Raw genomic sequence first — 13,039 nt, 5'->3', positions numbered from 1 at the left:
ATTACGGATATTATTTGGAATTTGTCAGCGTTGTCGTGACCGCTCTTTCCTGTGGATTTCTGAACATAATGCGCCAAACAAACGGAGGTATTTTGGATATAAAAATAATCTTTATGGAACAAAAGGAACATTTGTTGTGTAACTGGGAGTCTCATGAGTGAAAACATCCGAAGATCATCAAAGGTAAACGATTAATTTGATTGCTTTTGTGATTTTCGTGACCAAGCTACCTGATGCTAAATGTACTTAATGTTTTGTCATGCGATCGATAAATTTACACAAACGCTTGGATTACTTTCGCTGTAAAGCATAATTTCAAAATCTGAGACGACAGGTGGATTAACAAAAGGCTAATCTGTGTTTTGCAATATTGCACTTGTGATTTCATGAATAGGAATATTTTTAGTACTATTATTTGACTGAGGCACTATGCTATTTAGCGGTTGCTGATGACAATTATCCCGCTTAGGGATGGGTAGCGTCAAGAAGTTAATTAAGCCAAATTTCTTAAAATCAATCCCATATACTATTTTATTACAAAAAAGGTTTTAAATTCTCTGGTAATGCCAATACGGAAGACTATCAGATGCTTCTCAAATATGCCCTCTGGTGGTCAAACAGAATGCTGCAGCAGCCCGCAAGGTGTGGCGCAGTATGACACAACTTTAAAAGGAGGAACCACTGTACCTGTAGTGTAAATACTTTTCAAGTTACAGTGTTCCCTTTATAACCTTAGTAATGACATCACAAAATGAAAAACAATATGACATGATTATTCTTTAGGTCCCCACTGACCATTCCCCACATTCTGATGTTAGGAATATTGTTCCAGTGTTCACTTTTTGGACGTTAGGCTCTTTGGGCGGTAAAAGTCTTCTGGAGGCTAAGACATACCTTTGGTTGATACAGAGAGTTCGCTGCTGCATAAAAAACATATGACCGGGTGTGAGGTGTCAACAAGCATCCTTAGGACACTATGATCCAATGGATCAGATTAATTGTTAGGAAGTTATATTTTTGGGTGATTTTGTTTTTGCTTGTCCATTTGGGCAAGCTTAGTTCATATTATCCTTTTGTCCAACAATTTATTTATTTTCCTTGTCCTGGGAAAAGCGCTAAAGTGGGCCATTTATTTAGTCGCTGACGTAGTCTCGCCAGGGAGTTTACAAATCTTCATCCATATCGAGGTTGGTGATCGCTGAACTGGTGTCCAGAAATAGTTTTCGGCCATAGGAAATGATGGCGAAAATATGGTGTTAAGATCAGAGTAAAATAAAAATAAATAAAAAAATAGCGGAGTTGGTCAGGAGCCCGTAAGACGGCAGCTGTCCACTGCAATGCCATCTTCTATGCCACAAAACAGAACATCACAATACAGTGTACACTAAATACATAAGAGCTCATCTGCTTTAGTACTGTATGTCCCACGTGAACCTGCTTAGTGGTTCTCAATCTACTTCATTTCCATTGCGTCTATCCAACATATCCTTAACAACATTTCAAGATTAAATCCGAGGTTTGTCAGCTTGATTGCTCCTTTGGTAATCACTGAATACAATAGGTGAATGGGTTTGATTCACCATGCATGTGAAGGGGCGAAGACCAAATAATTTTGCAATCAACGTATGCTAGAGGTCACAATTATGTGTATTCCCCACACTGAGTGGTGTCCTACTGCGGAGACACGTCTGTAATCCATTTGGTTCAGCAGGAGGCCAGCTCAACACACAGACACACACACACACCATCAATAAGTCCTCATACATCATGCATGCATTTGGAACACGCTTGTGTTCGTGCCTGACAGGAGAAATCGTTATGAAAGAGAGGATGAAGATGACACCTGTTTGATATGTCAGTACTGTATGTGACTGGATTATCATGTGTATCACATCTTTAGATTTAAAGATGGAATCCGCAGTACTGGCCGCCCCACCACTGCTGTTATTGTTTTTGTCGCCGAGCTGATCTGAGGAGCGTCGCACAGCATTGTAAAAAAAAACAGCAGTAGCTATTGTGCTCTTCTATCGCGTGTGCAACTGCACATAGCTTTTACGGTGCCTTTTCATCTTTAATCCAGCCTTCAACTTTTTGCTCTCTTTTTGAAGATCAACGCCAATCATTCCTGTGAAATATTTGTTTGATCTAGGGATGTGACAAATGTAAAAATGTTCTAAACATTTAAACAGCTATTTTTTGTCATTTAAACTATAAGAAGAAAATCAAAAAATTTACATGGGAATTCACGGTGCACATATGGTCCTGCATATGACCGCTATAGGGGGTGATGCAGTTCAATCTACCGCAGTCCTGGCTACCAGACGGCACTCACCTTACTGCTGTCCCCCACCCACTCAGCAATGATGGTAGTTAATGCCATTTTTAGGTTCTCTGCTGTGTGCCTCTCCTCCATGTTCTCAGAGGCCAGTACATGGGACTTCATGTCCCGCTTCTGGTCAATGTGATGGCTCCTTGCAGTGATGTATGACAGCGTGTTCATAGACGTCAAACAATCTGTTGTTAACCTCACGTACGGGGTGTTTGAGAGCTGGTGCTTTGTACTTGCAGAGCAATCATTGTACAATTTTTTTCATTCGGCCATCACAGTTTTTAGACCTGGCATCTTGTAGTCTGGTTCTAGATATGCCATCAAGGCATTGAAGCCAACATCCTTTACCATTGACAATGGCTGCATATCAACTGCAATCATTTCTGTAATCAGTGCTGTGATTTTCTCACTCCCTTGTCGCACTTCTTTCGTGTGAACTACAGTATCTGCATTGACCCTTTTTGCACTAACTATTTTGACTCATCACATACACGGCTGCTACTGTTTATTATCTATCCAGTTGCCTAGTCACTATACCCCTACCTATATATACATACAGTATCTACCTCAATTACCTCGTACCCTTGCACATTGACTCGGTACTGGTACCCCCATGTACAGTGCCTTGCGAAAGTATTCGGCCCCCTTGAACTTTGCGACCTTTTGCCACATTTCAGGATTCAAACATAAAGATATAAAACTGTATTTTTTTGTGAAGAATCAACAACAAGTGGGACACAATCATGAAGTGGAACGACATTTATTGGATATTTCAAACTTTTTTAACAAATCAAAAACTGAAAAATTGGGCGTGCAAAATTATTCAGCCCCCTTAAGTTGTTAACGACAATGATGTGCCGAGCATTTTATATCCGTGGCATATCATTTGAAAGATGCATACAGTATCTCCACCTACTTACGTTACATCATTGTTGCGTTAGGTTAAATAAAACATTTTCCCTTGATGATGATGATGATGATGATGATGATGATGATGATGATGATCAGGACCTGTTGTATGGGGAAAACAAGCAGAACCATTTTTGATCCCAATTTAATTTAAACGTTTAAACATTCACACCCCTAGCTTGATCATCAGACAACTTTGGCCAACAGCAACCCTCGTTTGTCATGTTTTGTACAATTGATTAATTAAAAAGAGAGTTAGGCACAGTCAAATTAAATTGAGCAGTTTGGTTCCCTTCAAAAGTGACATAATATTCTTGCTAGGAGATCTATTAAAACATTGTTAAGAAGAATATATGCTATGCTGTTGTTATTTACCAAGACAGTTGGCGCCTTTACATTTGACTGTGTTTTCTGCACACATAATTCATTAAATATTGTATTGGAACATGTGTGATTCCATAAAGAGTCTAAAATGAATTAGATAGTTTAGCAGCTACAGTACAACTAATTCATTTTTCATGCATGCTTGGACAGCTTTTTTTTTTGTGACCTACAAATTGAGGTACGTTTTGAGTCGCGACCCAACACAAAGGTTAAAAAAACATTTCCAAACTCTGTTGCCTAGCAAAAATCCTAGAATCCTTGGTAGATTCAGTACTTAACTTGTCAACCATACACCAGTCCGGTTCCAGACCAGGTCATTGCACCATCTCTGCTACTTCTTTGGTTTAAATGATCTTCTTAACTTTTTTGAATAAGAAGAAACACTGTGTGGTCCTTTTTATTGACCTGTCTAAAGCCTTCGATAATGTGGATCACTCATTACTTATTCAGAGGCTTTCATCAATTGGCCTGGACCAGGCTGTGTGTAGCTAGTTTGAAAATGATGCCAATGTCATCCTTGCGACCTACATGGACCCCTGCCAACAATTTGGGAACCACTGCATTATATCACCTACACAGCCCATTGAATATGCATAGGCCTATGCATACTGGATATACAATTATAAATAACAATGCAAAGATCATTTAAGAATTCGCACAAATCAGCGTGTTTACACATTTGGGTTGTGTGTGTGTGTGTGTGTGTGTGTGTGCGTGTGTGTGGGAGTGGCAGTGCAGTGTTGGGTGGTTGCTGGGTATTTGAATAATACAACATTGATAATTAAAGTCAATTAGCCCATGCTAATTTAACTTTTCAGACAGTGTTGCTTTGAGAGAGTTCACACTTTAGACATGTGTCCTGTTTGTAATTGATTGAGCTGCAGAATCAATTAAAGTGAGTGGTGTTTAGAACTCATTGTGTTGATGGCACTTTGTCAGTATTAGGATAGGAAGTGCAGTTGTCCCAGCAGGCCTGGGAGTTTGGTGGGACAACACACATAGTCCCAATGTCTATCATTCCATGCATTCAATGAACATGGGCAAGAGATATTCTGCTTCCAAACTCATATAGCGTCTTTGATATTTTATCTTGAATTTATTTTTGCTTTTTTAGAACAGCCACATTGAGATGTACCAAAGGTTGTCAAAATAGCAGATAACTAGATGAGTGAATCCTCAAAAAATGTGTCACCACTAAAATGAAGTGCCACAATGTCTGGGCATGCCATCTATCTCTGTGGCTTAGCGCAAAAGACCCAGCTGGTTTCCAGTGCAGTATGTGGGCCAGCCCAATGAGCCTGTGGATCCCACATCTTTTCATGGGTAAAGCCCAACCAGGATGGATTGGTGGAAGGAATAACTCAACATCACATGAGGCTCCATTTCCCTCCACTGGTCTAGATAATGACAGGGAAGTACGGTCGAGAGGACACATGGTCCAGGTACAGACAATGTAGACAGTAGATTTGAAGGGAAGCTAGTGGCAGGACACTCTGACAAGGGCTTATTCACTGTGGACTAAAAGCCCTCTCTGTGTCTGCATGGCCTGATTCGTAATGACTGGGTATTGGAGAGGAGACATGGAGAGTGAGCTCATTCATCAGATAGTGAGATGCTCTTTCTGAGAAACATAACATATTCCGGTGGAATACACCAGGCTATTCCAGACACCAACCACTTCCCTTTTACTATCTGTGAGCGGATATTTGAGATGAGAGCACTTACTGATGAGTTCATGTTGATTGAACTGAACAATGCTACCTAATCTGATGAGTTTCTCTTCCTTTGCTAATGGAAACAATTGTCATGTCTGTCATACTAATACTAACGTTTGTACAATATCAATTTGAGCAGCACATTGGGAGAGATTGAAAGAAAAGTTGTTAGCATATTATAATATCTTGCTATCAATACAAAATATATCGTCCCACAGTTCCCTGCTAACGTGTTTCTCTCCCTGGGTCTGTCTATTGCAGATTTGTCAGTGAGCCTGCTGTCTCTGGTGGTGACCACCTGTGGCCTAGCCCTTTTCGGGGTCTCACTTTTCGTCTCGTGGAAGCTGTGCTGGGTGCCATGGCGCGACCGTGGCCTCCCCAGCGGCCTGAAGGATGGCCAGGGGGACCAGCAGCCAGTCATGATGGAGGTGGATGGGGTGGAGAATGAGTACAGTGAAGACTGTGTCAAGGAGCCTTCAGGCCTGGTAGTCCCCGAGGCAATCATGAAGATCAGCCACACATCCCCAGACATCCCCCTGGAGGCCCAGTCCAAGCTCAAGGAGAACCATGTCCGCCACATCACCCGCGTGCAGCGCCAGATCACTGAGCCCACCTCCTCTGTCCGGTCAGTCCCGCAGCACAGAAAAAAATGAACAAGTCAATTCCACTAACCATGTTGCATTCTGTCTATAGCTAATGATAACTGGTTTCTCTACCCTCTGCAGGCACAACTCCATCCGCCGCCAAATGAACCTATCCAACCCAGACTTCAACATTGGCCAGTTCCAGAGACAGGAGTCCCTGGCCACTCTGGGCCGGATCAAACCCGAGCTCTATAAGCAACGCTCTGTGGACACGGACGACGGCAGGAAGACGGACAGCTGCGGCCGCATACATTTCATCCTCAAGTTCGACTGTGACCTGGAGCAGCTCATCATCAAGATCCACAAGGCCCAGGATTTACCGGCCAAGGATTTCTCAGGAACCTCTGACCCTTACGTCAAAATCTACCTGCTCCCCGACCGTAAGACCAAGCACCAGACCAAGGTGCACCGCAAGACCCTCAACCCTGTGTTCGACGAGGTCTTCCTGTTCCCTGTGGCCTACACTGAGCTGCCCACACGCAAACTGCACTTCAGCGTCTACGACTTTGACCGCTTCTCCCGCCACGACATCATTGGCCAGGTGCAGGTGGATAACTTCCTGGACCTAGCAGACTTCCCCAGAGAGACTAAACTCTGTAGGGACATCCAGTACGTCACCTCGGTGAGCTAACCTCTATATCAGTCTCAGTACAGTATCATAATATCTGCTTGGGTACGTGGACATGCAACAATAAATGCAACGCTGTGACTTGAAATGAGGTAGTGAATAAGGGTACATTATCTGAGAGAGTTTAGTTGGAAGTCACTTCAGTTCTGGTCCCTGATCATTCACCTATGTCAGTTTAGGAGTGGGACTGGAAAGAGTTAAACCCTTAGAAGCATATCGGAACCAGCTCTGCCCTCCCCTCAGGGCTACCAAAAACTGTCCAAACAATATAAAAATGTGTAAAGGCCATGTAACAGCAAGGCAGGGAGGAAAATACCAAAGTGTAAGTATGTCTGTCCCCACAGAACCCCCCACCCCGCCCCCTGGTTTAATAAAAAAAAGAAGACTAACATAAAATGATACTTAGATGGAATGAATAATACATGACCACACAAGGAAACACATGGAGTGGAGACATACATCTGAGTTGGCAGCAGTGATTGCTTTGACACGAGGATACAAAGCTGGAGCTCCTCTCTCCATTATTCACATGGATCCCATTAGTATCTGTGAGGTGTGACATACTGAAGGTCTCACCTGTCTGATGGAATCTCGCTGGACTCTCACTGATGTCAGAAAGGCTCTTTAGTCTCAATTCGTTCAAAGTGCGGTCTCAATAGTCGTCAGTCTCATTGGAGTCTCACTGTGGAAATAAGGACTTATGGTGTCATTGAAGGAGTGCAGGTTGTCTGCAGTCTCAAGGGAGGACTGTAGTCTGAGTGATGTCTCAGGGATATATCTCTATACTGTCTCTCTTGAGGGCCACTTCCTTTTTTTTAGATGGGTTCATTTTTACTTCCCGTCAACATGTAGGGTTTGAGTTCATCAAACATGTGTGATTAGCCTAGTGTTTAGAGCGCCGGACCAGTAACTCAAAGGTTGCTGGATTGAATCCCCGAGATGACAAGGTAAAAATAGGTTGTTCTGCCCCTCAGCAAGGCAGTTAACCCACTGTTCCCCAGGTGCCGAAGACATGGATGTTTTTAAAGGCAGCCCCCTCTCTGATTCAGAGGGGTTGGCTTAAATGTGGAAGACACAGTTCAGTTGAATGTATTCAGTTGTACAACTGACTAGCTATCCCCCCCTTTCCCTGATTATGTCATGCCTGCTCCCCCCTGAGGGTGCCAGGCTCCTGTCATCATACGCACCTGTTACCATCATTATGCGCAGCTGCGCTCATTGGACTCACCTGGACTCCCTCACTTTGTTGATTGCCCCTGCATATATGTCTGCTCCTCTGTGTTGTTCCCTGTAGTAGCATTGTTTGTCGTGTTTATGTCCAGACGCTGTTCTTGTTCTGTTACATGTCCGTCTATAATACATGGTTCACTCCCTGTACCTGCTTCTCATCTCCTGTGTTGGGCGTTACAGATTAGGCTCAGACAATGAATAGGTCTGAAGCTAGTATTTTGTATCAAGGCTGTCAAACTTGGCGACTTCATAGGTCAGGGTTTCCAAACTCGGTCCTGGGGCCCACCCGGGGACGAGTTTTAGTTTTTGCCCAAGCACTACACGGCTGAAACAAATAATCAAAGCTCGATGATGAGTTGGTTGTTTGAATCAGCGGTGTAGTGTTAGGGCAAAAACTTGCACCCAAGGGGGGGGTGCTTGGACAGAGTCCTAGATTTACCTGTGTGACATGGGTGAGCTAACTGGGGAGCTTCAAAGTATCTGGGGATGCAACCCAGAGCATCTAGGAAACACAAGCATCACACGCACACGCACACACTCACACGTAGCCACACACACACACAGCCACTCTCCATCCCAGAACTGGGCCAGCCCTTCTGGGACACAGAGCATGTGACATCACAAGTCCAACCACTAGTCTATGCATAAATCATACCTCAGCGCTAAGTTGGGTTTCAAACATCCCATATGTAACATACAAAGTGTAAACCGGCATCAAGTCTGACATTGAAGTGCTACATCTCTGTAACTGAACTGTAGGACCATATGAACGGAGTCAAGAATAACCCACCATCTACTTCTTAGATAACATCAATTACAAGTCATGTAGCGTGTTTATTACATGTTTTTAACATACCTCTAAAATACAGGACACCTTCCAGGGACAGAGTGCTATACAAATACCCATACAAGTGACCAGCTCGAAATCATTTACATGATCTATGTAAGCTTCTACAACCAGGTCTCAAATCCACCTTTATGAGGGTTGAATTAAACTGTTAGACAACAGAACAGAACTGGTGGTTTAGGCCAGCGGCATACCACCCTGCATCCCACTGCTGGCTCGCCATTGAAGCTATGCAGGGTTGGCCCTGGTTGGTCTCTGTTATAACTAAGATTTCAAGAGCACTGTAATCTGTGTCCCTGCAATGGCAGTCGATAGTATTAATGTGAGCCAACTTGGGCGACAGGTAGCCTAGCGGTAAAGAACATTGGGCCACTAACTGAAAAGTTGCTGGTTCGAATCCCTGAGCTGACTAGGTGAATAATCTGTTGATGTGCCCTTGAGCAAGGCACTTAACCACAATTGCTCATGTAAGTAGCTCTGGATAAAAGCTTCTGCTAAATGACGTAAATGTAAAAAAAAAAATATGTGTGTGTGGCTTGATCCAATGCAGCAGGTTTACTACCTAGCTCCACAATAACCATCACTGCAGCATAATATTATCTTTATTTAACTAGGCGAGTCAGTTAAGAACAAATTGTTATTTACAATGACCGCCTACCCCGGCCAAACCCTCCCCTAACCCGGACGACACTGGGCCAATTGTGCACCGCCCTATGGGACTCCCGGTTGTGAAACAGCCCGGGATCAAACCAGGGTCTGTAGTGATGCCTCTAGCACTGCGATGCAGTGCCTTAGACCACTGCACCACTCAGGAGCCTCCAATGGTACAGTGGTCTAAGTGATGAGCACATCACATCTCCTTACGTTATGTCTTATTGATCTGCATTGTGGAAACAGACGTGGGCTGACTATAAAGCTTGAGGAATGACTGATGAAGAAGGGAGGAAAGATAAAATGGGTTTACAACAATAACAAACTACTTTTTCAAGATGACAACAGAATCATTCCAAAGTCCGTTATTATTACATGAGTACTACATTTATGAGTGATTGAAATGTGTTTGTTTACCCTGATTGTGTCTGTGTTCATTTAGAAGCCCAGTGAAACACATCTAAAGTGCTGAATCATGTCGTTCCACAGCTGCTGACTTACTGTCTGCTGACGTAATAGGATGACATGCCAAGACATGGTCTCTCTATCTCCCTCCCTCTTTGTCTCCCTCTGTTTCTCTCTACAAACATGGTAGTAGCAAACCCTGTATGTTAAGAGGCCCTTAAAAGAGAGATATCCTAGGGGGGAAGGTGAAATATGGATAATTACACAAGATAGACTGTCAGCCTTCTCTCTCCAGCCATATTGGGGGCCTTTAGAGCTCCAGTTTAATTTCATTGAAAGAGCACAAGTGACGATAATTCCACCACTGACTTGATTTAAGTACTTCAATGGATGGAGGAGACTGTTATCCTATAGTCTGCAAATGGAAGTGGGTAATTGGATTATTTAGCCTGAGAGGGATGGGCTACATGGTCCACCCCTAATCTCTTTGTGAGTATGTGTGGGGAGGTTGCGTGTGTGTACGCACGTGCTTGTGTGTGTGTGTGTGTGTGTGTGTGTGTGTGATATGTACCACTTTACGATGGAGACCTCCTACCGCGCCTTCTGAGTGACCAGGTCAGTGTAGCAAAGTGCGGACCGATGATGATGTACTGTAGGTTAGAGGTCACTGTGGTGTCTTGCCCTATGTTGACAGCCTTGATAAATCAACTCCTTTGTTTGATTACATTTACAGTGATTTTGGACACAGGCCAGAGAGCAGTGATAGATCGCTTTAGATCTGTAATTTCAATCATCCACATAGAGGACTTATTGATGCTTGAATGGATGTGCCAATTCTACATTTTCCACTATTACACTCAATGTCCCTATCAATGACGTTGTCTAAAAAACAAATATCCAACAACAACAACCAAAGTCATTCCTTGCAGGACATGACATGATTTATAATGCACAAAGAATAGCAGAACAAGTCGCACCCATTATTAGCTCAAGTCATTAGCAACCATGTCCACTGATCTCTGTTGGATATGATGTGAGGTGTTTTACACAGACGCTTTTAAATGGAACATCAAAGTAAGTAGCTAACTGTGTGAATTGAGCCATTTATAGTAACACGCATTTTCATGTACAGAACATTAGAACAATGCAGCATATCAGCATGTGTTGTTATTCTTAAACGTTAGTATTAACTTTGGAGTCTATTTGGGCGCTGTTCATACAGAAAAACATTTTCCAATTGAGGTTCATGGTCGTTGTGAGTTAGCAGTGAGCACAAATGTAGCTGTGATTGCATTTCAATATACAGTGCCTTCAGAAAGTATTCAGACCCCTTGACTTTATCCACATTTTGTTAGGTTATAGCCTTATTCTAAAATTGATTTTTTTTAAATAATCTCATCAATCTATACACGATACACCATCATGTCAAAGCGAAAACAGGTTCAAAAGTATTTGCAAATGTCTGAAGAAAACCCCCCAGTAATATCACATTTACATAAGCATTCAGACCCTTTTTTTCAGTACTTTGGTGAAGTACCTTTGTCAGCAATTACAGCCACGAGTCGTTTTGGGTATGATGCTACAAGCTAGGCAAGATCTTTATTTGGGGAGTTTCTCCCATTCTTCTCTGCAGATCCTCTCAAGCTCTGTCAGGTTGGATGGGGACCGATGCTGCACAGCTATTTTCAGGTCTCTCCAGAGATCTTCGATCAGGTCCAAGTCTGGGTTCTGGCTCGGCCACTTAAAGACATTCAGAGAATTGTCCCGAAGCCACTCCTGCGTTGTCGTGGCTGTGTGCTTAGGGTCGTTGTCCTGTTGGAAGGAAAATGTTTGCCACAGTCTGAGGTCCTGAGCGCTCTGGAGTAGGTTTTCATCAAGGATCTCTCTGTACTTTGCTCCGTTCATCATTGCCTCGATCCTGACAAGTCTCCTAGTCACTGCCACTGAAAAACACCCCCAGAGGATGATGCTGCCACCACCATACTTAACTGAATGGATGGTGACAGGTTTCCTCCAGATGTGACGCTTGGCATTCAGGTCAAAGAGTTGAATCTTGGTTTTACCAGACCAGAGAATCTTGTTTCTCACGGTCTGTGAGTCTTTAGGTGCCTTTTGGCAAACTTCAAAAGGAGTGAGGTGTGGATTCTGTCTGAGGAGTGGATTCTGTCTGGCCACTATACCATAAAGGCCTGATTGGTGGAGTGCTGCCAAGTTTGCTTTCCTTCTGGAAGGTTCTCCCATCTCCACAGAAAAACTCTAGAGCTCTGTCAGTGTGACCATCGGGTTCTTGGTCACCTCCCTGACCAAGATCTGAGCCTCAACACAATCCTGTTTCGGAGCTCTACGGAACATTCCTTCGACCTCAAGGCTTGGTTTTGCTCTGACATATACTGCCAACTGTGGGACCTTATATAAACCGGTATGTGCTTTTCCAAATCATGTCCAATCAATTGAATTTACCGCAGGTGGACTCTAATCACGTTGTAGAAACATCTCAAGGATGGTCAATGGAAACAGGATGCACCTGAGCACCCATTTTTATACATTTGCAAATATTTCTCAAAACCTGTTTTCGCTTTGTCATTATGGGGTATTGTGTGTAGATTGGTGAGGATTTTTTGATTTATTTAATCAATTTAGAATAAGGCTGTAAGGTAGCAAAATGTGAATAAAGTCAAGGGATCTGAATACTTTTCGAAGGCATTGTATTCAAACTTCATTAATAACTTCATCATTGAACATATCCACCTAGTAAAACCCAACCCACAGAGAGCACAGTAACTGTGGGGCCCCCAACCCAGGATATGAACATGTCATAAGCTAGGGGGGGACAACTCTGGTAAACCTCTGCTATTTGGAGAACTAAAACCTGTTGCCACTATTGACAATGGGCTTGTCAAAGCCATGGCAGCTAGGCAGAAAGGCCTGATAGCCCTGGCAAACGAGCTCCAGCAGGGTGTGAGCTAGATAGCTTCTCGGGGAGGCTGTGTCTGTGTGAGACTGGGACTGACCACTGACCAGACTGGTGACCAAGCCAGACCTGATAATGAGCGGTTCTCTGTGGAGAGCTGCACTGACCTTTCCTGCTGATGCAGAATACTGGGGCTTCCCACTGAGCCCAGGGGCCTGTCAATGGGGACTTACACACAGGGAGAATGATCTGTTATAACAGGCCCATACAGCTCAGGGCTGAGGAGCACACACGCGCATGCACATGCACGCGCACACAAAGACTAATTCAGATGTCAGGCTAGTGTCAGCCAATCCTGGAGATGCTGCTGATTTACAGTAGGCTCC

The 13,039-nt window shown here is 43.5% G+C and overlaps 1 protein-coding gene across 1 annotated transcript in view; it reads left to right on the top strand.

The window, feature by feature from the left end:
• The window catches only part of LOC110523892 (synaptotagmin-9), a 48,488-nt gene that overhangs the window by 26,881 nt on the left and 8,568 nt on the right, over positions 1 to 13,039 (top strand). Inside the window, exons 2-3 of the mRNA XM_021603012.2 lie at positions 5,599 to 5,962; positions 6,063 to 6,603. Of these exons, the coding sequence (XP_021458687.1) occupies positions 5,599 to 5,962; positions 6,063 to 6,603 (905 nt within the window). The remainder of the gene's footprint in view (positions 1 to 5,598; positions 5,963 to 6,062; positions 6,604 to 13,039) is intronic.

The sequence above is a fragment of the Oncorhynchus mykiss genome, chromosome 1 (assembly GCF_013265735.2).
Source record: "Oncorhynchus mykiss isolate Arlee chromosome 1, USDA_OmykA_1.1, whole genome shotgun sequence".
Classification (NCBI taxonomy): Eukaryota; Metazoa; Chordata; class Actinopteri; order Salmoniformes; family Salmonidae; genus Oncorhynchus; species Oncorhynchus mykiss.
This window is presented reverse-complemented; position numbering and strand designations above follow the sequence as displayed.